Source organism: Melopsittacus undulatus, chromosome 4 (genome assembly GCF_012275295.1).
Source record: "Melopsittacus undulatus isolate bMelUnd1 chromosome 4, bMelUnd1.mat.Z, whole genome shotgun sequence".
In the NCBI taxonomy this organism is placed as follows: domain Eukaryota; kingdom Metazoa; phylum Chordata; class Aves; order Psittaciformes; family Psittaculidae; genus Melopsittacus; species Melopsittacus undulatus.
This window is the reverse complement of record NC_047530.1, coordinates 48044854-48069497: the sequence shown is the minus strand read 5'-3', so window position 1 is coordinate 48069497 and position 24644 is coordinate 48044854. Positions and strand designations below refer to the sequence as shown.

The window sequence follows — 24644 nt, the reverse complement described above, 5'->3', positions numbered from 1 at the left end:
GCAGATACAACATCTGAAAAGGGACCCAGACTGAAGCTGTCCTCTGCCAGCTGGAAGGAGTTGAGAATTCAGTGTGTTTCTAGCCGGAGACAGCATTCACACCATAGAAGACAGACTACCAGATGCCCAGGTTTTCCACTGGTCTATAATTTCTGGGTGGAGATGGGGACTGGAACCAGAGAACAGATTTTGAACCTTCTCCTTTACAGCACTCTGGCTTTCTCTAGCCCATGAGCAGACGGGTGATTTCCCATAGGGACAAACCTGAGACAGCAGCTGCTGCCGGGGCCCAGGCACAACAGCTGAGGCTAAAGGACCTCTTTATATTTTACTTACAGGAGGCAGAAGTCAACAAAAGGCCTCCATTGTGAGCACACACACTTCTCACCAACCCTGCCCCTAAAATATTTTAAGCCTTCCTGAAAAACACACTGCAAAACATAACCCTCTTTTGGGTTCTGTGTATTAACCAGGGGCCAAAGTCCACCGAAAAATAAGCTCTCTGTCTTTCCTGGCTCCAGATGCTGCTTACTCTGAAGTCACTGACAGAACAAACTGAGCAGGACTGGAGCCTTTATGACGAAATTGCGGTTTCCCTAGCAAGGGCATACCCTGAAGAGGAGGCTTATTTTTCTTTATGCCATAATGTGGGTAAATGAGAAGAAACCAAAGCAGAGAGATTTGTATATATAATCATATAGCAGTGCATTTATATAATTAGACACAAGCACACTGTGTACAGTAACAGGCACCCCTCACACAGCCATCCCCTACACACCAAAGCTGCCTCGGGTTTTTTTTCCTTAAGGGCAGGGGGAAGAAAAAGCAAGAAAGAAAAGACTCTAATTGCAGCCTTCCACCAATGCAGTCGCCATCTGGTAACTCGAGAGACACATGGAGCCGAATTATCTTAATTAACATGTTACAACAGTATTTAAAAAAACTCTATGCTTATTACCACTCAGCTGTGATTAGCCAACCATGGAGGAAGCCTGCTAGTGCAACATTAATTATGGGTCTTGTCTATCTTTCTATTAGAAATATGCTTTTTTTTCCCCCCAGTGGCTTATCTCCTAAAAAGAAAACCATTAGCATCAAACCCTGCTCTAAAATGCAAATTTTATTTACATTCTACAACAGTCAAAATGTTTAAGCTATATGAAGCTGCCAGGGGTCCTGCTTCTAGAGCGCTACAGATTGTCTCATATCAAATGTCCTTCTCCCGATGTGCCCCTTGGAAAGCTTTGCTTCAGTTGGACAACTCCCTTTCTCACGGAAATTGTAGGAAAAAACCCCACAACATTTCATGCCTTTCGTGTTCCTTTTTGCCTCCAAAACAGGAGCACAGACTTCTGCATGCTAGGCAGGGAAAACCAAGACACAGGGGTAACAGAAACCCGCATCGGTGACAGGAAGATTTCTGTAATGGAAAGCAGCAACCAAAACACAACTGCACTCCAGCAGCAGATTTGCCTCCCTAGAAGAGTGCTACTCACTATGACAACTGTATTATTTTCCCTGCAATAGGTCTACCTGTAATGCACTCCCCTCAGATACATTCCCAAATGATTCAGTCTGACAAACTCCAAGACTAACACTGCCAAATTTCTCAGACTTAGCTCTGCATTATGTTAGCACAGGGCTGGCTGCAGCAGAGCTCTCATCCGCACCGTGCATTCTGGACATCAGGGTAACACCAGATCGTAAGACAAAAAGCTGGTGCTTTTAAACAAAGCCAGGATGGATAAATTAAGTCCGGAAACATTTATGAGGAGGGGGAAACAAACGGGGAACAACTGCAGAAGTGTTTTTAAGATCTTCTGATAAAGCAATCTTATTGTTGCACACGCACGTAAATCAATAATTGCTGCTGGTGATGTGTGTGGAAGCTCATGCAGCTTGCTCAGGTCCAGTAAGGACAAAAACCAGCTGACCAGTTTAATACAGAAACCTGCTCTCCCTGCGGGCACAGCACAGCTTTCCAAGCGGCACATGTTTCATTTGCCTTTGTTTCCAAAGGCTGTTTCTGGCCTCTCCGTGCCTTCTTCCAACCACCCCATAATTACTTCCACGTGTTTGGAAAAGGAAATTAAGCAAGTGTGTAACAACACTTTGTATAGTCGGCAGGGTCCTGGATTCTGGTTTTGAAACCCAAACCCACAGTCGTAAGTTACACCCAGACAGTTCTGTGGGTTCCCACCTCCCAGAAAAAATATTAAGAGGGTTCTCCTAAGGAAGTTGCATATGGGTTTTAGTTTGGAATTCTGATTAAGAAATTTAAAGAGTCCAAATCTTCCTTTATATTGCAACGAGGAGACTATTTAAAAAGGTAACAAGAACTTGTCAAAATAATTTGATATTCTTACAAAAAAGAAAAAAAAGAGGCATCTGCACAGAAACTTACAGCACCTACTCTGTAGAGGCAGGTTAGTAAAAAAGTTATTAATGTGGCATTTGAATTCAAATTTAACATCCACTGTCCTCAATTACTGCTGCTAATTTTAAACTTCAACTTCACTCTTCACACAGCTCTGACTGCTCATCTTGTCCCTACTCACCTCTTTCCAGAAACCTATAAAACTAAAAACTGGTCTCAATTCAGAGGTAACCTGCGCATTTACCCTGCTGTTTCCACGCTAGGTGGGTTTTCAATTTGGATATGGTAATCCCCCAAGGCTGTCATTTAGGGTAAAAGCCTGACACACACTCTGGGTTCTGGTCTCAGGAAGGCATCTGGCTCTTCAACAAAAACAGTAAGACACGATAGGAAAAAGCATAACTATCAGATGCTCATGCTGATTTTGGACATGAGGTTTTGATAGGACAGAGATGACTGATTTGTGCTGACTGGTTTGTAAGTCCTGACTGAAATAAATACAGTCCCTCTGCTGACATTAGATGAGGACACAGGGGAAATACACCTTCAGTATATGGCAGAGCAAAACTCATCTCTACCAGCAAGTGACAAGAAGCCTGCAATTTAGCAGTGCCTCAGACTTACAAATGACTACAAAATATTTCTACTCCCTAAACTTCATCTTAGTACAGTAATCCTTTTCCGGTAAGGCCTTAAAAGTTCTTCTTATGGCAGTTTCCCAAAATACATCTCCGTTGCAGGCTCCAGCACAGCCACTCAAGCTCTGGTAACGCTAGCAGCAGTAGGAGTCCATTGCTCTCCTTCTACTGTGAGGTGGAACTCTGGCAGACACCACAAACCTACACAAACAAGTGGCTTCCCCCTCCCTAAGACGCCAGCTTGTGCCTACCTTCTAACCCCAGTTCTGCCATGGTTTATCCTGAGACTTGACACAAATTATTGCAGAGTCACATATCTATTCAAGAGGCAGGGAGGAGGGATGGGACATGGGTATCTCCAAAGTAAGAGTTTTAGAGTTTAGAAAGGAGCCCTGTCTTCTTAGCTGTGCACAGTGACTGAAGTGATTAGCCGAGCCACTTTAAAGCTCTGCCCTGGTAGGCCTCCTTCATTCGCTAATGAGCCTCTTGCAGCTGATTAATTTTTCATCCTTTCAGCAGCAGCAGCTGTTGCCTCTGACTCAGCCTATCCAAAAAGTACTAATTTGGAAGTTTGGCCAAGGCTGATCTAGTAATGGCATGCACACAGGAGATGGCTTTGTGCTAAACATTGTTCCACCTTCATCTACATGGAAACTGAGAAGAGAAGCTCATTGCCCTAGGTTACTGAAGTTTCCCTCTGCAGTACATCTATAGACAGCTTTGCTACGGAAAGGTGGGTACGGACAGCAATCTTGAAACCTTAATCTGCTACATCAACATGCACTGGAAAGCACTTTTTCATCGTGTAATGACATTTTTCTTCTGACCTTTGGCTCTGTTTAGGACCACTGAATATATCTAATATGTGGGCAGATTTGTTTATCCTTTAAGAATGACTCATCTCTGTCATGGGACCTGTCAGAACAAGCATTCAGATAATTTACCACTGGCTGGGCAGAACTGCAATGAGTTATTAGTCCTGTCTTGCTGGAAAGCCTCTCAAGCACACTCCATATTTTCACTCCAGATGTAGTTAGGTTAGCCATAAATATTAACTCATCTTTTCTACCAGCTTTACAGGATCTCAGCATCACAAACAACTTCTCTGCAAAATCCATCAGGAAAACAAAAATAGCCCCACTTGAACACTCCTCAAGTCATCCTATTCAAAGTGGGAGGCTCCTTACACTAGAGTGACAGAAGTACTCCACATGGCAAACCCAGAGATCACAAAGTCTTAGAGACTCCTAGTTATGCTGCAAGTTCAGCTATTCTCAGCTACATTTTCTTGAACCGATTAGTTGATACAGACTCAATCCAGACTAATAATTTAAAAGCTCCAAGATAGGCAGCTGAAGAACTAAGCTTCAAAGCGAAGTAAAGACATTTCTTGTACTGAGAAGAGCTAGCTATGATACACTTTTCTAACACACCTAACATTTCAACAGCGTTAGGCAATTTAAGAGCTAGTGAGGCAGTACTAGGAAAGGTGGTGTCTAAGGTGGACCCTGCATAACCTGCACTGAAACTTAACAGCTACTCAGTATGTGGTCTTCTCTACTTACTGGGAATGCAACTGGGAGTGTCTTTTAGAAAGAAGGGAGGTAAGCCAGTGAAGCTATCAGTAATCTTGCTTCGTGACTAGCAAGAGGCATCAAGTTCTAGTGGGATGTTGCTGCAACCTTGATTTACCAGTCACAGAAGACAACATCAGTTCTGGCAGAACAGGCTGAGTCCCACACATTTCACCCACTCAGACACTGCTGCAGATCCAATGGCACATGGGAAGGAAATGGCAACTTAGTATAATCTTTACAGATACAGTGTACAAAAGAAATCAGATTTTCAGCCACCTTCTTTGAGAAGACTGTCTTGCTATACAGATGTAAGAGCTTCAAAGTATTTGTTTCATACTTCCATTTTCCCAGTACCTACCAACAGCTCTAAGCAACTCAATGGCTGTGAAGTAGCAAATTGTCAAAAGCATACCTAGCAGCAAACATGAAATCTTCCTTTCTTTCTAGCTGCTCATCCCCAGCACCCACAGGGAAAACAAAGCTGAACCGTAACAAGCCAGGATTGGGAAAAACTGTTCAAAAACAAGCTCCCTCCACAGCTGGCAAGAAACTGTTCAGAAAAGATGTGTAGAAGGAGTTCTTGCCCTTTGAAATACTACTTGTCCTTTGATAATTTCACTATAGTCACTGGAATGAAAGCACAGGCAAGTCAAAATACTCAGCTGAAAAAGCACGTATTACAAAAAGGTTAGAGGTAGCAACTGCCAAGACAGGACCCATCTGTAGCCCTAGATGCATGACAAAAACTTACGAGGAGATGAAATATCATTCCTTCCATTCGACATAAAAAGAGATTATAAAACATGTAACCCATAACCCCACAGGGTAACTACTTCAAACCAAAACTCTTCAGGAAAGAAAACATATCTCCTCTAGGGCTGTGAATCTTTAGTCCTGCTTATCTGCACTTTGCTGTTTTTTAGCAACAAGAACTACAAGACTGTATGTATTCTTTCCTTCTTATTTATATTCCCTAGTAACCTAGACACGTTCTTTGTTCTGTAATGATTAATACACCAAGTTAAGGCTTAAGAAAAACCAAAGAAAGCAAACCTTCTCATAGCACTTTATTATGGAGTTGCTTTTGCTCCTTTCCTGGTGTTTTTGGAGCATAGCTGGTCTGACAGATGCTCAAGAGCCTTGGAGACACACAACTCCAGCTCCTATGTACTGTCACAGAGCCAATCCAAAAAGTATCCCATCACCAACTTGGAGGTTATGGATCCTTACACCAGAGGCTGAAATTTTTAAGTGGGAGACACTGCAGTTTAGTGGTGCAACTAAGGCCTAGGCACAAGGGACGCAGGCCTAAAGACATGCTCCACTGCTAAACAGCTCATCTGCGGTTTTGCCTCCCTGCCTCAGCTTCCATCTTCAGGGAGCCTTCCTGCCTGCCTCTGGGCTCTCCACACCTGAAACTATATATTCACAATGATTAAATATGACAATTTAAGAGTTCTCGTCACCAGTGTAATTAATTTCAGTGACTAAGTTTTACAGATTAATTTGTCTGCTTTAATATTTGTGTCTCCTTTTTCGAGACAAAGAAAGCCAACGCAGATGCAGGAATTCACAGCTCTGTGGATCCTCTATGCAGCTGTCTCTGGCCAGGAATTTACTTCAACTTTTATTGCCATAAACAGGACAATGACCCAGCTAGAAACACACATGCAATATTACCATGTTGCAGTGTTACTGTCTGATTTTAACTCAACAAGCCTCCTTTTGTGCCAGCTGGGGGTTCTTATATTATTTATAATATTTCCTTAAGTTGTTTAGAGGCATGTACTTGCTCAGCTACCTCAAGTGGCTTCCTTCAGCTACATCTTATCTACACAGTATCATCAGTTATGTCAGAGCAGTTCTTGCTAAACCAGCAAGTGTATTTCTCAGGGCAACATACACTTAACAGGGTAACAACAGTGTGAAAATGCTTCACTGAGTTTTGGTTGCATAAAGTACCCAGAATCACACCTTGATGACACCATTTTATCTGGATCACTCTTGACTTTGACAGATTGAGTCTGAATAATAATAATATAGTTTCCTGCCAACCAGAACTTGGGGTCCAGGATACCACCTTATTGAGAAGAGACTGTTGCAGGCCAGGTTCTTCCTTTCAACTCTGCTGATTTGCAGATGCTGTTACAAAACCCTGTTTTGATTCTTATGGTATTCAAGGAAACAACATGAAACCATTTTCGTTGCTTATTGTTCTATGCACTTTCCAGCCAGCATTTACAGCATCAAGTTGGAGATATTTCAAGTCACTCTTCAGCTTCTTACAGTTTTGCCTCCTCCTTCCTAGAGTCCTGCTGGTCCTCCTCACAGCTATCTTCCATCAAACATGCATGAGAAAACTGCTCAGCTCCAGTATTCTTTCACATCAGACAACAATTTTCATCTACCTAGTTCCATAAAAGAGCTGGTGTGGTTAGCTGTGGTTTTGTTGTTGTCTTTTGGTGGGTTTGTTTGTTTGGGTTTACCTGCAAGGACAGTTTTCACACATTTCCGTGACAGTTAAGTAAAACCAGCAGTGGATAACAACAGTATCCGCTACATCAGCACTTGCTTCTTTTTGTCTGAATTGTTGTCCAGCAAGGCAACTTTTCAAATTTGATCTCAACTGCTGCAGAACCTTCTTGTCTTCACTGGGAGAGGCAGAAGACCATATAAGAATGAAATGTTAATTTTACATTATAAAATATGGTTATAATAGCTCAGTTCTATGAAATTCTGACAAACTGGATGAGGTGGGAGGGCCAGATTATCCCAAAAGACAAGTAAGTGTTTAAAGGTTTGATTGCTTCATGTATAGTTCACAACCCACTAGAACATTAAAACCCTTTCCACTACTCTGGTCAATACGTAAGTTTTTGACACCCACAACAAGAATACATAAGTGTAGGCACTGATTTCACAACCACCTTCTTCTGAGTCAGGCTTTGGAAGGGAAACATTAAGCAAGAGCAACCAATACAGTAGGAGAAGTTATAGCCCATCAGCTAAAAAAACCAATGTAATCTTTCCCAAACCATGCAAGAACAAAGCAGTTTCAAGAAGTTCCTTACACAGAGAAAGAGCATTTCAGAAGCTCCTCAGGGAAGAATGCAGCAAAGGAAGCTGTAGCAGCATGCCTGAATGCCACATGAAGTGCTCCACTGAGCACAAACGGAGGAAAATTCATGAGCATTCCCAGCTTCTGCAGAGCTGGGGCCAGAGCTCAGAGGAATGCTGAGAAGACCCTGGGGAGCCCTCACACTAGCACAGCTGGACCCAGATCTGCCTCCCACATCATCACATGGATGCATGTGGTAGGAAGCAAGTATCCAAATCCCAGGCTCTTCCCCAGTATCAGTGCTCCCATCTAATATTGTCCTAACCTAGCAAACAAAAATACCCCTTTAAAAAGCATCTGGGTTTTTTTCCCAGGAAGAGTGCTTACACTATCAAAAGCCTAAACCAGAGGAGGGCAGAGGCTATGCTATTCTTTTCCTCTATATTCTCCCAGCAAAGGCCTCAGTGTTACTACTGCTGCTGGGGTAAAGTTTCTGCAGCTAGATTTCCCTTCCTGTACAGATCCAACTGCTGAACCTGCCTTACACACACCTTTGCAGGCCCCACTAAGCTTCTGCCAGTCTAGCCTGGCTTCAAGCAGTCATCTACAGGGCCTGAACACTGACTCAGCAAGCCCCATTTCTGTGAAGAGGCAGCTCACTAACAAGTCATCTGGCCCTTTCAAGAAAAAATATTCCCCAACAAGCAGGATGCCCCATATCCTAAAAGCTGACCCCATGCATGTTCCCAAGTCACTTTCTCACAGAGCTGAAGAAACACCTCTTTGCATGGGGCTCTCCAGACAGAGGGGTCAATCAGGGCTCAGTTAGTTCTGAGGCACTAGACATCCACACAAAGCTGGTAGGTATGGCACAAAGCCTTCAGGTGCCCTGTGCCCTTCCAGAAAGGCAGCTGAAGGTCAAGCCAGATGTGCAGACCACTGACTCCAGCCCACTCTCAGCCACTGTGTCTATCTCTGAACACTTCCTATGCTAATTCAACATCCCACTGCTAGACACTCACCCTTACCTCCATGTCGTCTATAGAATTCAGGAGCTCTCTATGCTCCGTGAATTCCCTGAACTGCAAAGTCTCCCTCCTCATTTAAATAGATGATTCATCAGTTAATGCATTTTTCTCTCTCTGCAGCAGATGTTCAGATTTCTCCCACTGCACCCTCTGGGTTGTAGTTCAAGTAGAGAGGCAATAAACCACTAAGTGTTACGGCTAGATGACATTTACCAGTTAACACAAATGAAGACCCCAGACACAGTGAAAATGAACAGGACACAGACAGTGTCCCTTCACCAATCATTTCCAAGAAGTACTACCTCTATGCTAGGCTAAATCATGATGTCTCTTCAGCTGCTCAGGGGGGCCCAGCCTACCAGAGGCCTTGGTAAAAATGCCCAACAGCACTTACTGGTTTCCTGGTAGTGGAGTGAAAGCTTCCCATGTATCTTTGAGATCCATTTACTGCATGGTTTAACCTCTTGCCAGTTAGTGAACTTTCTCACACAAAGGAAATGGAAAACCCAAAGAAATCATGCTAAAAATAGCAGAAATGTTGCCCCCCAGGGAGAAACACTTGGGAACTCTCTCAGCTGTGTATGCAAGGCTCCTTATATAACAGATATGGATGTCTTACTCCTGAGAACTAGGGAGGGAAAACAGCATGGAAGGAAGTTAGTTTGGTGCTGATAGATTAGTGTCCAAACCACAAAACAGAGTTCCAGAGGAAAACCAGGAGTCCATTTACTAAAGCTATCAGTTACTGTTCTGTAACCAATCTCTTCTTCACACCAATACAGAGAATTTCACGTAACAGCACACACATTTAATCAGGAAGAACAAGCATTACAGGGATAACAACATAAACAGAAATTTAAGAGCTCCAAACCAAGACTTGATCACTTGAGTCAAGTTTGCAAGGAAGACATGGTGCCTTGAACATATACTGTTTAGGAAGCCTATGGATCTACAGCAGGTATTACAAAGCCATTCTGATACTAAACACGCAAACATATCCTTCACCCAGAGCTTTCCTGGTTTTGTTTGTATGTTTCCCCATCTCCTCTATATGACTGGGGATTTGAAGTCTTTTAGGGAAAGAGAATAGCAGAAAAACCACTATCTTAGTGGTAAGGCAACAGACACTGCAGAGCTACGTTTAGCAGGCAGCAGATTGCTACCAGGGCAAGAAGCAGTATAACAATTCCCCAAATCCTTTGGAACTTTTGGTAGTTTTCCATTTTTCCAATCTTTTCCACCCCCATACAGTTTGCTCCACATACAGCAGTTACTCCCTCTCACCAGATACATCCCATCAAGTGCAGACACCATCAGAACTTTCTTCCCATTGCCAACACAATTATAGTCAAAGACTGTTCAAAGGTGCTTGCTGCATTCAGTTTCGCAGTGTAGATGGTGTCAGCCCTCAGTGCCATCCTTTATTCTGCCCCTTATCCACCCCTGTCTTTTCTATTCCCTTTTTAGAAAAAACTTCTTTAACCACACGAAGTATCTAGGATACTACTCATAAGAATAGCTACATTCTAGTAGTTCATATGGAGAACAGAGGGTAACAGTCTTAGGAAACAGCTTCAGCCTCAGTGGAAAGTTTGGGAAAGAATGAAGTATCTACTTCACAGCTGAACTTCCTCATAGTAATTTGTATCTTTCATCAGGGTATTAATGGAATCCTGAACAGCACAATCTAAACTAATCATTCCTCTGTGTCCCCTCCTCCCAAATCTCTTCTCACTAGGCAGAGCACTCAGCTGGAGTCCGACCACACATCCTCCAGCTAACATCACATTCCCTCTGTGCATGCAAGCAAGAGCCTTCTAAAACCTCACAAGAAGATCTTATGTGAGGATCAAAGTACAAAAAGCACTTTCCTGGAATCTCTGGATCTTTTCATCAAGTACCCAGGGATTTCAAAGTTGCACTTTCAAAAATTCATGTTCAAGACCTAGCACTGCCAAGAAATAGATTTTCATTCTCCCAAAGGGTTACCCAGCAACAAACCTTAAAATAGGTTCTCAGTTCTTAAATTGATGCTACAATTTTGCAAAAGGCCATTTTGTGGCTAAACATCATTATACTGTGTCAACTCCCACCAGACATAAAGGTGACTTCCCAAGAAGTAGAAACAGAATTTAGTGTTTAGAAAACTAGGATGTTCATAAAAAAAACAGATCTGACCCACTACTCATTTCTATTCCTTTTTTCTTCATATCCTGCCTGAGGACAAAGAGGGCAAAGGCCTCCCAAGCACCGTGAAAAGTCACCTGGATTATGAAAGCGGACTTTTTCCTCCCCATTTTCTTCCCAGTTGGTATAGCTTCATTAATAAGGTGCGTGGAGGTGTCTGTCATATTAAATGCCATGATCTAATTTCATAGCCCTGCCCCCACAAGCATCAGAACCTAAAGCCATGGACACAAATCACAGCAACGTAGTTACTGCACATCAAAGCTGTCAGTGTCACTCTTATTCTCAGGGTGGAAGAGACAGTCAGACAGTTGACATTTACTCTTTAGCTCACAGGATAAACAGAAACGAAGTCACAATATCTCTTCCCCTGCTCTGGAAGGATGCTGAACCCACACTATCCTGCAACAACCACAGTGCCAGGCCTAGTGTCCCTTCTGCAGTACCATGACAGGGAAGAGCGATCCACACAACTGCACCTGTGTTTTCTTCTCAATAGCTGTACTTTCTGAAGTTATCCCTTCCCACTCCTCTTCAGCTCCACACTGGCAAGAAATATCATCCCAGTATGTAGAACACACTCCAACAAGAGTATTCCTCTACAATAGAAGCTGTTTGTGTCATATAACTTCTTATTCAGAGGCACACACCTTTGACAGTTATGGAAACTGCTTGCACTGGAAAGCAAAACCACATTTAAAGCTCCTTTTTTACACAAAGCAGGTTGAAAGTAAGAAGCTGTCATCACGTTGCAGGCAGAACTACATGTATCATTACTACAGGTTCTGAAGACTACTGCTTTGAAACTTCTAATCCCACCCTAACACATTTACTGGCAACAGATTTCCAGTCTAGACTCTGCAAAAAGCTCCCAGAAAAAGTAGTTTTTCTATAACGCTCCATTCTGAAAGGAGGTCAGGCAAATACAGGTACAAAATTAGGGACCTGGCACTCCTCAGAAAAATGGTTAAAACATTTAAAAACAAGGTTCACACCAATGGGAGCACAGAAATCCTCTTGAGCAATCACAGCCCACTACCAAAGTGAGCTGTCTGGAAGTGCCAAAAGCCCGTACAGACAGAACTATGTTGCAGTGAAGATCTCCGGGGCTGCAGGACCCCACATAACAGGAAGGATGGTTTTGCAAGAGCTTCAAGGACAAGAATAAACAGCTACTTCAGTCCTGGCTCCAGTCAGGGGACATGCTTGTTCCATATTTTAGCACCTGAGGAGAGTGACCAAAACACAGTGTGTAGCTTTCAAACACTCTGCTTGATGACTTGACAAAAAATATCTCCAAGAAAACCACAATAAACTGTCTCACCATCACTGCATAAAATTGCTTTATTCAGCATACTGGTTTCTAATAAATTATGCCCTGGGGAGTCCTCACAGTAGGGCTCATACCAATGCTGAAGATAACAGAAAAGCCTGTTGATACTGGGCAAACCAGGAACACAGAAGCATCTTTTCAGGTAGAATTGCATCTGGAGAATTAAGCTTCCCTCCATCAGTATTCAGGGCCCAGACATCTCTGACAATGTGTCTGTCCTCATCACAGAACTGGATAAGCTGGAAATATGAAGCTCTGTTGTGCTGCTGGTAGACTTTTTATTACAGATAATTACCATTGTCTGGGAGTACACAGCCACCAAGAGGAAATGAAAAGGCATATGGCTCTACCCTGCCTTCCTGAAGCAACCCTGTTCATCAATTTCCAGATGTTATTCAGTTGCTCTGTCACTCAGAGTAGCCTTGGATTACTCAGTTATCACTGGAATTTTGCAGCTCTCCTTCAGTATTGCATTGCCTGCAATTTTTCAGTGGTGCTTGCATGACTTGAGACATTCTCTCCCAACCAGTGATTACCAGTAGGACACAAGCATTTGGAAAGTTTCATTTGATGGTAAATATATCTGACACCAGAGCCATCCCACCAGATATCTTCCCTAATTTAAAGAAGATGCAATTTTTCTTCGCTATTTCCTTGCTTAGCCACCGTATCACTTTATAAAGAGCAGTTTAAGCTGACGAAAGAGCAAACAATTTAATGGAAACTAAACTATACCATTAGAAGGGAGGGATTTCTGACACAAGCTTCTTTTATACAAAATTCCTTTTTTGGCATTCTGCCCCATCTCCTTTCTCTCACCTCATGCACTCTTGCTGCTTGTTACACAGAATCCCATTACTCTGCTCAGCCATTTCCTTGCCATATTTGTCTCTATTTCATGCTGACAGGAACAAAAGAACGAACAACTTTATTATAAGGATCTATTTGAAAGTTGGTATCTCACTCGCTTCCCTGCATTTAGAATTGTGTCTTCTTGCCCTGGTTTCTTCCCAATACATCAGAGGCATATTAATTTAATTCTCTTAACATCTACTGACACAAAGCACTTGCAATGGGGGATACAGCAGTTCTTATGTCTTCAATTATTTTACTGAATTGCCTCTTCTTTTAAAATTTGCTGTCTTGTTAAAAGCACATTTGGAAAAGCCCAGAAGTTTGCTACTAGCTATTTTCAAGTAATTAAATTCATTAAACCAAACAGGGAGGGAGGGAAATAAAACTACTTTTCTCCTTCATGCTTTTTTTCCCTTCCTCTTGCTCCATAATTATAAATACTTTTATACCACTAAACATTATGACCAGCACTTATTAATTCTAAATTTTGCAGCCCTTATCTTTCTCTTGCAAGCCCTAAAACAGTAATTGCCATGAGACTGGAAAGAATGACAGAGGGTGTCCCTTCACCAAGTAAACCCAAATTTTGATCAGCCCCCTAGAATCAAGGCTGTTTGTCCTTTTGTGCTTTCTTTAGTTCTCAGGTTTCCCATTCACAACGTTCAGATTTACAGTTTTCTCTCCAGCCTGCTTCCACCATAATTCTGAATATTTAATTCCTAATATCACTACCAGAAAAGGTGCTTTGAAAAGAGGATGCAGGAACTCACACATCCCAAAACCAGCCACACAAAGATGCACAGCAGCTTAGTTTAAATGCAAATTCAAAAGCCTGTGCTACTAGAGTTGGTTGCACAGCGACTCAGTGACTAACTTCCCAAGGAGACAGCTGGCAGATTTGCATAGCTGTGCCTGCTGGTGCATCTGCAGAACCAGAAAAAGGGACAGGACAAGACAGTGACCACAGAGACTTACATCTCTGCTGCTTTGGGCTTCCTGTTCAGCTCATCTGAGGCACAAGGCACCCAAAAGCTCTACCATCCTTGCTGACATCTTATTGTGTAGACACAGATTCCATCCTTGTTGAAGCTTATGGACAGATGTGTACTCTACAGAAATACACAGTTTAGAACGGGCCTGGAGACTGGCAGAGTTAGAAATACGCTGAATAAACACACGTGTCAGCAGCCACCACACTCCTGGAAGGCCTTCCACAGTTCCTGTTTTCATATGGAAAAGTTAAATGCCTCCCTTCCTCAGCACACCAAGTACCCCACACTGTGTTTACAGAGAAAACTGTACTTCTGCTCCTCCCTGATGCCCTGAGGGCCAGGCCCAGGCCTGCCACCTCTCTCAAAGAGTTAGGCAGCTCTTCCAGCTGATCTCTGTCTCTGCACAGGAGCCAGGACTCACTACGGTAGTCCCACCATAATGCTGCTCCCAGCAGCACCCAGAGCAAGGGAAGGCCCTGACTCAAACCAGCGCTGCTTTGCAAAACCACTTAGTAAGCTATGCCTTACATGAACATGGAAGTCCTTATGGGCACACACAAAGATTAAGGCATATGAAGACTTCAACCTAAGCATCTAATAACACCTCTTCAAAACACACCTTTCCCTTTTTATTCAGCACTTCAATACACACAGCACTAGCAATACTACTCAGGTCAAGGCTCCAGGCAATCACCAACATTTTCTGCTACATGCCCTCCAACCATGCACACACAGTCAAGCCAAGGAGCTCCTAATTTGGATACTATGGGTCAGCTACTAATTTTAGGACCCACACATGGTTGAAAAGGTTGCACAAAGTACTCTTGCCTATCTCTGGTAGGCAAACAACACAATTACCTTTGTTCCCTTTCCCCAGGGACTAGATGTCCAACCTGCCTGGCCTGACTCACCATTTCTACAGCTAATGGAACTAGAGAGGAGATAGCAGCTCAGGGGATTTCCCACAAGGGCCCAGTGTACATAGGGCCATAATGCAAATTCCCAGCACAAGCAACATCAGAAAGAAAAGGTGAGCTCACTGAAAAATGAAGATCAGCTGAACATTGATCTGAGGTGACAGTAATGCATCAGAGTTGCAAGCATCAGGAATTTAGTTTCACTGGAGGAATTCCTGTTTTTAAAGGCCACCTTATAAAAACACCATCATTTTCCCAAGGAACCACTGTAAAACCATGTGCCTGAGCAGAGAAAGTGCTTTTTTGGCATCACAAGAGGTATGGAAGGCAGGCAATGAATAAGACGTGTACTACCCATTTCCTTTGGTTGAAATACATGAGACAAATTACCGTAACCTCTTCCTATAAGCATGACTTCATGATACTTCATCATACAGTTGTGACCCCAACACAGGCTGTTTAATTTAACTTTTCCATTAGGAAATACTCAAAAAAGTTTCTTCAAATCAGCAATAAAGTGCTGTCAACCGTGACAGCAAGAATGTGACAACTTCACATCTACCAGCCCATATTTAGGCCAACAAACAGCAGCAACAATCCACTATTAACATGGTGCAACCACCTTCACCAACCCGTCAGGATCCACATGCAAGAAAAATAAAAGGAGAGATGGCCAGAAAGCAGCTTTACAAATAACAGCCAAAATATCCTTGCCTCAGAACCAGAGGGCTGTGATAATCCCCTTTTTGAAATGCTAATGTCATTACAACCATAGCACCAGAAGACAAGTGGTGAGGCCTGGGTGACAGAGCCTCTGCTGTGCCCTTACACAGACGATTTAAGCTGGGTCTTTTGTAACCCTCCTCCCCAAAGCTCCCTGCCCGGCATCATGCTTGACAGGAGCCGCAGCTGCCATCCGACCCTCCTGAGGAGCCAGGGTGGAAAGATCAACCTGATGAATTGATGCGTGTGAGGTGGGGGCCCAGGGCACAGCAGCCGTACACCATGGCCTTGTGCTCTCCAAACACACCAGAACAAAGATGGGCTCGGGGAAGACTTGAAACAAGGCAAAGCAGGAGGTCCCCAGCTGCGCTCTTGCTACTGCTGAACAACTGTACAGTAGTAAAAATTGCTACAGCTGGTCATTAAGCTGGGCACAACAGATACTGGGACAGGGGAGCTCAAAGAAACTGATCAACACACATACATCTATCCTCATAACCCCATGAACCAGCTTGGCCTTGGGGAGGAATCCCTCCCATGGAGAAAGCTACTCCATAGGGATGGAGAGCCATCAACTCCCCTGCAAAAGCAGCTTGAACTAGTCACTGTGGAGAGGTCAGAGATCAGATCAGGTACCATAGGTTTCATTCTGCCACCACATGATATGTAACAACTGACAGGGAGACCATCACCACAATGGGCGGAAGTAAATAAGCCAAGTTTTACATTAGATGAAATACAGCTTAACTGGAAAATCAAGCTTAAGACTGAAACAGTATTTGCCTTCCACCAACACTGCTGGATTTACAGTGATTCCCACTTTACTATGAGAGTGGATGAATCTACTTTAACACTACGGAAATAACACGAGAGCCCAAATCCTTCTTCTGGAAAAGAAACAGGAACTTCATTTCCTGTCACCTTGGAAGTTCAGTCATCCCACTGCTGCTTAGGTGTTTGAACTTCTACCTATAGAGAAGTAACTGCATTTAATAAAGAGGTCAACCTCTATTCCCACAGAAAGAAGAAAGGTGATAGACTGCTCTGGAAAGGGAGATGTGTTTGGTGCTGTCTGTGCAGGGTGCACACAGGCAAGCAGCTTTGAAATGCTGCCATCAAATCCAAATAATTTTTAAATTAAAGCTACAAAAGCTTCAGTTCTGCAGGCAGCCTCCGTTGGTGCTAGTAACCAACCCATGTCAGGAGAAGAATGTTCTCCACTTCAAGAAACTAATTAAGAGTTCAATGAATGGAAGCAGACTTAGCAATAGATGCTTCCCTGCTGGGAGAGGATGGGGAACAGGCATTCATTTTCCTCCTCTCAAGACTCCACAGCACCTGACACAGCCAAGCATGAAATACTCCCGACCTGTCTCAAGCAAGTGGGAGATGGACAGAGGTATGCAGTAAAATAGTCAAAACTTTGCTTACCTGAATGGAGTCAAGAGAATGAATCTCCTCACAACACCCTAATTAGCAGCTTCTACCAGTCTCTTCTGGTTTTACTGACAGCAAGAATCAAGGATGCTAAGAGCAGTCCCAGCTGCATACCAGATGGCAGGCTGCAACATCCCCTTTCCCTCGTGCCATTACCCCCACTACCCATCCAAACTCAACTCTTACATGGAATCAGCTCATGACTGGAAAGAGCTGGTTAAAGTGGGAACAAACACGACCAAGGCAACCCTGACAGTAAAACTACAGTAGCTCAAGGACATCATACTTCTACACTGCAGCAAGACTAACTTTTGCTTTGGGCTGCAGACCACAACATTTGCAACAAAACTAGCTTGTTGGGAAAGACAAAGAAATGGTGGACTAAAAGTATACAACTGGAAAAACAAACTTGCCCTTTTAATGAATTTCACTAAGAGCTACAGTCAAAAGCAAACTCATTGTAGCTTGTGACTATGTTCAAGCTTTTCAGCTTACATATAAAACAATGAATAATTTCCTCAGTTGAGACAAAAGTCACAGTTGAACCTAACTACTCAAATGACAAAACCTTTATCTTTTCTTAGTATCATACAACCTAAGTTAATTATGCCAAAAAAAGTGTTTACAATGAAACCTGAAGGTTGATCTCCAGAAGGATTCAAAGATACCTTTTCTAGGGAAAGAAAACCACCAACAGAACAAAAGAAGTGCTAGCTTTAGGATAATACAGAGCATTACAGTTATAATCCTTTGCCTGTGCTAAAGAGAAGTAAGGATGTGCTGCAGCATAACTGTCAGCTCTACTCTGACAGTACTGGCTCTTCACAAGAAGCACATCAGCGGGTCTAAACCTTCAGCTACTGGAGACTGGTTATTCAGCAGGTACATCCCCAGGACTCTGAGTTTCAAAGTTAGCTGATCTGAAGATAGGAGTGGAATGGGCCAGAGGAAACAGAGGTTAAAAAAACCCACACTTCTCTTCCAGCAAGGATAAACCAACAGCTGTGAGTTTGATGTGACACACCAAAAGCAACCTCCACTTGAAATCTCTCCCTGTGTCTTGTTTCATATATGGTTGCTATATGGTCTTCTGCAGTTTCTCTCCCCACCAGATCCCCAGCCATGATGTGAAAGCACTTGCATGCAGACACAGCCAGTGCTCCAGTAACTGTCATCTTCACTCTCCCCTGCTTCTGCCTTGAGGAGATTCATGCCTTGAAGCTTCAGTCCCTGGAGGGCACAGACGCTTCGTAACCTTCAAATTCTTAAACATCCTGTGAGTGTCTCTTTGGTGAGTCCTGCTGCATATGGAAAAGCCTTGAAAGCCTGATATTGTGAAGGCATATCCTGCATCCTGACGTATTAAGGAAAAAAAAAAACCCAACCAAAAATAAAAAAGCAAACACACCCATATATACTTCTACTAGAGTTTTTCCTCACAAGGCCAAACTCTTCTCAAGCATTCTGAAATGCTTGCAAAGCAAAACCACTACCTGCTTTCAGGACTTACACTACACTTAACCATCAAACAACTAATTGGTTTTTTAATGAACCATCAAGATCTTTTTCACAACTCTACCTGTGGCAGTCTTCACCTCCCTGCTTTGCTGCACTGCTCTGTTCCCCTCTTCTCCTTCCTAAGATCTTATTCTCCCCTGATCCTTACCTTCAATCTATTCTACCACCTTCCTAAAAATCTCCACTCACTTCTAGTCCTTTTCTATGCCTTGAGAGTCTCCAGGTACCTCCATTCCCTTCAAAATGTTCTAGTTCTACCTAAACCAGAAGAACTTCACCTGTTGTCTCAGCAGCCAATATCCCTGCTGAAAAAGAAGCAAAAGAGAATGCAAAGTTGCCTGAACAACAAAATTGGTAGGATCACAAGACAGTTTTATTCTCTGATGGACAATTTTATGGACACCTAAGGGTATGTCTGACATAAAAGTCATTATACACTGTGTTGAGCTTTTTCTCAGGACACAGAAAATGTTCCTTCAAGCCAGAAAAGCAGCAGCAGCCTCTGGCTTACAAGTTATGGCTCTGCATGCATCAGGCCTACCATGCTTGATCCCTACCTGTGAGCTGAAAATTCAAGATGTTCACCCACCAGAAATACTTATCTCAACAGTATTTTTCAAATCAGACATGCTTCTCCCTTTGCTGACAAAGTAGAGGATATATCTCAAAAGCATTAGTCATGTTTCTTTCTGACCTCAAACAAGAAAAATTTTACCCACAGAATTAAGATGACTGGCTAGATCTAAAATGCTGAGCCTGCAGGATATAAAGATGCTCTTTTGGTACCGTACAGTTCAGTTCTTTGGCTTCTGCTTCCCCTGAAATGCTTCCTTTAACACCAAGTAGATAAATGCACTTATCCTTGCATTTACAACATCGGCCCTACAGAGGAGGAACACAGGAGGCACCTCCAGCAAGCACCAGCCATGCCAAGGTACACAGCAGTGTGAGAGCATTCCCACCACCTCTTGAGATCTGGCAGTCTTCTTAGCACAGGAACTCCAGAAGTTCTCCTCCCTGTTCTACAATAAAAGCATCACTGTACTAGGTTGAGCCAAAAAGCTCATTTTATTCTTCAACAAGCCCAATTCACCTATCACATCCTGTCACTCACCTAAGCAGCCCCATACCTAAGGAGTTACTTCAAATCCCTTCCATTGCATCTGGAACCAAGCAATTCACCAGTCCTCCAACTCCAGTACTATGCTCTGTAAAAGCAGAGACCCTCGGAAAATTCTGCTTGCAGAGGAAGATGAACACTCCACAGAGGTTTCAGTTCATTAGAAAGAAAATGGATTTTAGATGCAGATCAGTGCACACAAATAAGCAGGTACAACCTCTTGAGACAATGCCATGCTCCTGTCACTGAGTTTCAATTACTCTCACAAAGGTACAAGCACTTTTAAGCTTGCTACTCAAGAAATGCCTTCAGCTCCCTACAATCACTCTTGACTATCCACAGCTTGTTACAAGCTGTCTGTCTCATTCTAGCTCAAGCTGCAGCTTATTTTCCTGCTAGATCAGATACAGAAGCCAAATATGCTTCCCAATTCCTCCCACATTTACATATATCGATAACATGCCCACTGGAAAGACTTTAGACTTTTTCCAAGCACAGAAAATGGAAAGCAGGAAGCAGGAGTGTCCGATGGAACATATCCAGAGTCATGCTCTGTGATGTTAATCTTTCTTGATTAAAGGAAACAAAAAGGGTTTTGCCTCAGCTTGCCCCCTCTGTCCTCTCAGTCCTCTCTGGCAGCCTCCCAAAACTCTCACAAGCAGCATCTCTCTGTGTGCTTTAATGAAATACTTATTGTATTTGTGTTTTCTTGAGTAATTTGAAGTTAAATGCTCTAGAAGCCTCAGGAATCCCTTCAAGCAGAATGAAACATGCAAACTTGACCTTCCTCTCTCAAACTGAGGACAGTCATCTTTCCCAAATACAATGGACAACAATGAAAACAGAGATAGATCTTGGCCTATCCAACACAACAGAAGTGTGATGGGAATCCTAGCTCATAGCCAGTTACACTAACCAGTAAAACATCACACTCATTTCTCATATTACAGCAGTGAATATAAGTCTACTCACATGCAGGTCCTTTGGATTTGCTGAGCCAACCTAGGACAGACAAAGGGAAAATTCAGGATTACTGTTATGCTGCTGTGTTTTAATCCAGCAGGTAGGTAAACACCACACAGATTTAATTCATACTTCAACCATTAGAACTGGTTAAAAATAAACAAGTCGTGTGGCTTCTTGAAATCCCTATTAATTCCTTCAAACCAGTTGCTTAAATATCACTGCCTGGATCAGTGTAGTAACAGTAAGAATATTACAATCTGAATAGTGTAGTTCTGGGCCTGTTTACAACCACTTCCCAGCCACCTTTGCAGCCTGGCCATTATTCCACAGTTCTTCACCATGCTCTTCTGTACCACTCTGCCCTTACTGAAGTCTCCAAAGGGACTGAGAGGAGGAATTGCACCTGAAACTGCTTCCCCTTCTCTCCATAGAATCATAGAATAGTTAGGGTTGGAAAGGACCTTAAGATCATCCAAGTTCCAACCCCCCTGCCATGGGTAGGGACATCTCACACTAAACCATATCACCCAAAGCTCTGTCCAGCCTGGCCTTGAACACTGCCAGGGATGGAGCATTCACAGCTTTCCTGAGCAACCCATTCCAGTGCCTCACCACCCTCACAGGAAAGAACCTCCTCTTTATATCCAGTCTAAACTTCCCCTGTTTAACCCATTACTCCTTGTCCTGTCACTACAGTCCCTAATGAAGAGTCCCTTCCCAGCACCCTTATAGACCCCCTTCAGATACTGGAAGGCCAGCAGCCTCCACGCAGCCTTCTCTTCTCCAGACTGAAGAGCCCCAACTTTCTCAGCCTGTCTTCATATTGGAGGTGCTCCAGTCCCCTGATCATCCTCGTGGCCTCCTCTGGACTTGTTCTAATAGTTCCACGTCCTTTTTATGTTGAGGACACCAGAAGTGCACATAATACTCCAAGTGAGGTCTCATGAGAGCAGAGTAGAGAGGCAGGATCACCTCCTTTGACCTGCTGGTCACGCTCCTTTTGATGCAGCCCAGGATACAGTTGGCTTTCTGGGCTGCGAGTAGACACTGAAGCTGGCTCATGTTCATTTTCTTATGGACAAACACCTCCAAGTCCTTCTCCTCAAGGCTGCTCTAAATCTCTGCCCATGTAGTTTTTCCATGCAGAACTACACACTCATTTGAGCTGACCATGTAATTTCTCCAAACCGACACTCAAATGAAGCTTGGAAGTCAGAATCAAGATCTGATCCTCTGTTCATGCATGACATCTCCCCACATTTCTGTCTGGCCATCCAATGTTACAGTGTCCTTGTTTGCATGACCATTGAATTCATCCATAGCTGCACAAATGCCTTCCTTACAGCTGCATAATCAGAGACAAAGGAAACTTCTGCTTTGCACAGATTCCCAAAGAGCAGGAACAAGTGTGAACATGCTCAGTGACTGGAGTGTGCTCTAACAAGCTGTTCTATGCAATGTAAACAAATACCAGTGGTATCAAAGAGCTGTGCAGAATAACCTTGGCACTGAAAAGACCTTAGAACAGCAAGTGGCAGATCGGCTGCATTTGCGTCAGAGACAACACACAGGAATGAAGTGGTTTCAGTTTATTCAAGCTCAATTTATCACTTTAATGGCAATCCCAAAAATTAAAGAGCTAGCTTTATAGCATTTCACATGTGATCAGCCAACAAATCGGGCTGCAGCTAAAACCTAAGTGGACTTAGATTCACTCAGCCTGCATTAATCATAATTTTTAAAGGTTAATATTTGAACTCTTTCCTTTATGGGTATCAATATTTGCTTAATTTGGGATACTTCTATCAACACCCTTACTTGCATTTCCAAGGTCCAGGTGACATTATTATCAATAATGAAAGGCCCAACCTATTTTTGTATATGTTTCTGACAGCTGGTTATGAATCCAAAACAGATTACATCATTTGGAACACAAATGATAGGAAGCTTTCAGAGTACTTTAGAGACTACACGTTAAAATTTAATGAACAACTTATTCTGATCCATTGTTATCCTTACAAAAATAGCCTGGCTAGACAGGAGGACTATTGTGAATGAGATATAAACACAAGGCCTCCGAGAGCTTGTGTATAACCTTTAGGGCCAGAGACCAGAAGAAGACAGCTAGAAAGAAATAATGGAGAAGCATTATCTGTAGAAAAGTAAAATGAGTGTTATTGCTCCTCTCCAACATGTCAAAAATTCCCCACCTCTATCCACTACACATCCTGGCTCTTTCACGAGGGTACAACCAAAATGAAACCTCAAAAGAAAACAGAAGACACAATGAAGAACTAAGCATCAGTATTTTAGGTCCCTGCTTTCCAAGCCTCTTTGCCTCTATATTCCTTCATTCCTTCCCCAATTAATCCTGAAGAACTTCCCAGACAGGAAGAAGAGGCAAAACAGCAATAAAGGCTCAAAATACATTTCTCAACAGCACTGAAGTTTTCATATATCCTCCTCTTCTGACACAGCTTTATTGCTTGCCCATCACCAAATGCTGCGCTTGTTTTGTGTTAAAATATGTGCAGCGGTTATTTTGGGATTCATGGATATCTTCCTGTGAATAAGGAGCAGTTTCTCCAAATTCTACAGTGTTTAGTGACTAAACAACTAATCATGCTCATCTCATGGCACTCCAGGATATTTGGATAGATTGCTTGAGACAACACACTGAAGATTTTTCTTTAAAATCCATGCATAAATAAAAATCAATTTATTACCAGAGGACAGACCAGATGCTTGATGACTAGAAATGAGTTTGCCCTCTGCATTAAACACGTGGCAAAGAGAACACATTCCTGTGCACACAATGCGTGTATCTAAGCCTCCTGAAACTCAAGCAATACAATTTCTAAGCAGCAAACTTATTGCAATACAATATACATCATATGGCTTTAAACATATGAATCAAACTCTGCTTTCTCACTGAGCTGAGCCAGCCATTGTCTCCCTGCTTGTCTGTCTTTATATGAGAACATTCTTCAGCTTTTGTAGCAATCGTGAGCGTGTCACACTGGCCCCTTATTCGAGATAAGCATTACCACCAAAAGATTTAATACAATCTGTTGGTTCATGTTAACGTTGCTTTGCTCTGCCTGCTCTGATTTTGCTGTGTAAAGTAATGAAGCGAAGATGGTGGGGGACAAAGATGAGGGAAAGATGATTTTCCAAGTGCCTCTCTAGTGTTCTTTGTTTCTCCATCTGGCTCTCTGCTCCACGGCTGACTTGCTCATTAGCGTTACTCATGGCTGGCGTGCTGCTGCAGGTGCAGCTCTCCGGCCCATGACACATCACTGAGCACCCCTATCCCTCCCAGCAACTAGCAGCTGGGTTGATACCTCCCACTCTCACAAAACCTGTGCATGGAAGCTCTCCTCAGCAAGCCATTCCCTAGGATATTTTCCCCCTTCATGACTTGCCTTCTGCTATGATCTTGGGCTCCCCTTCACATGCACTCACTTTCTCACTTCCCCTTCAGGAAATGTTTCATGCCTAGCCACTATAATCCTATTTAGCTGATGATATCTGCCTTGATCAGTTTTCCACAGCTGGTTTCAGGTCCTGAAGCAAAAGTAACACAGAAAGGGAAACAATGCAGAAAACAGTCTTGGGTCTTCTGACATGCTTAACTAGCGCTTTTGTTAATGTGACTTGATGCCTCAAAAATGATACTAAGAAGGCTTGCCAGTCTTGTGGCAGCCTTTCCCCATGCAGCAGCCCCATGCAGCACAAGGCATTTGCATACTGATTACAGACTCAACTGAAGGTGCTGCAGAACATCATGGGCATTTCAGATAGGGGTGGTGCACTCCAGCCCCAGACTGGAAGGCATATCTGACAGACTTGTATCTGAAATGAGGCACTGACATTATTACCAATAACAGCAAGACTGGAAAAAAACAAGGACAGACC

General features: G+C 43.1%; 1 protein-coding gene across 9 annotated transcripts in view; it reads right to left on the bottom strand.

The window, feature by feature from the left end:
- SUSD6 (sushi domain containing 6) overlaps positions 1-24644 on the bottom strand; it is an 82926-nt gene that overhangs the window by 19766 nt on the left and 38516 nt on the right. For 8 of the 9 annotated variants that reach the window (XM_034061851.1, XM_034061852.1, XM_031049051.2 and 5 more), the window contains one exon: positions 20733-20762. The exons of the other annotated variant lie outside the window; for it this stretch is intronic. In XM_034061851.1, coding sequence (XP_033917742.1) covers positions 20733-20762 — 30 coding nt within the window. The remainder of the gene's footprint in view (positions 1-20732; positions 20763-24644) is intronic. 9 annotated transcript variants of the gene reach the window in all.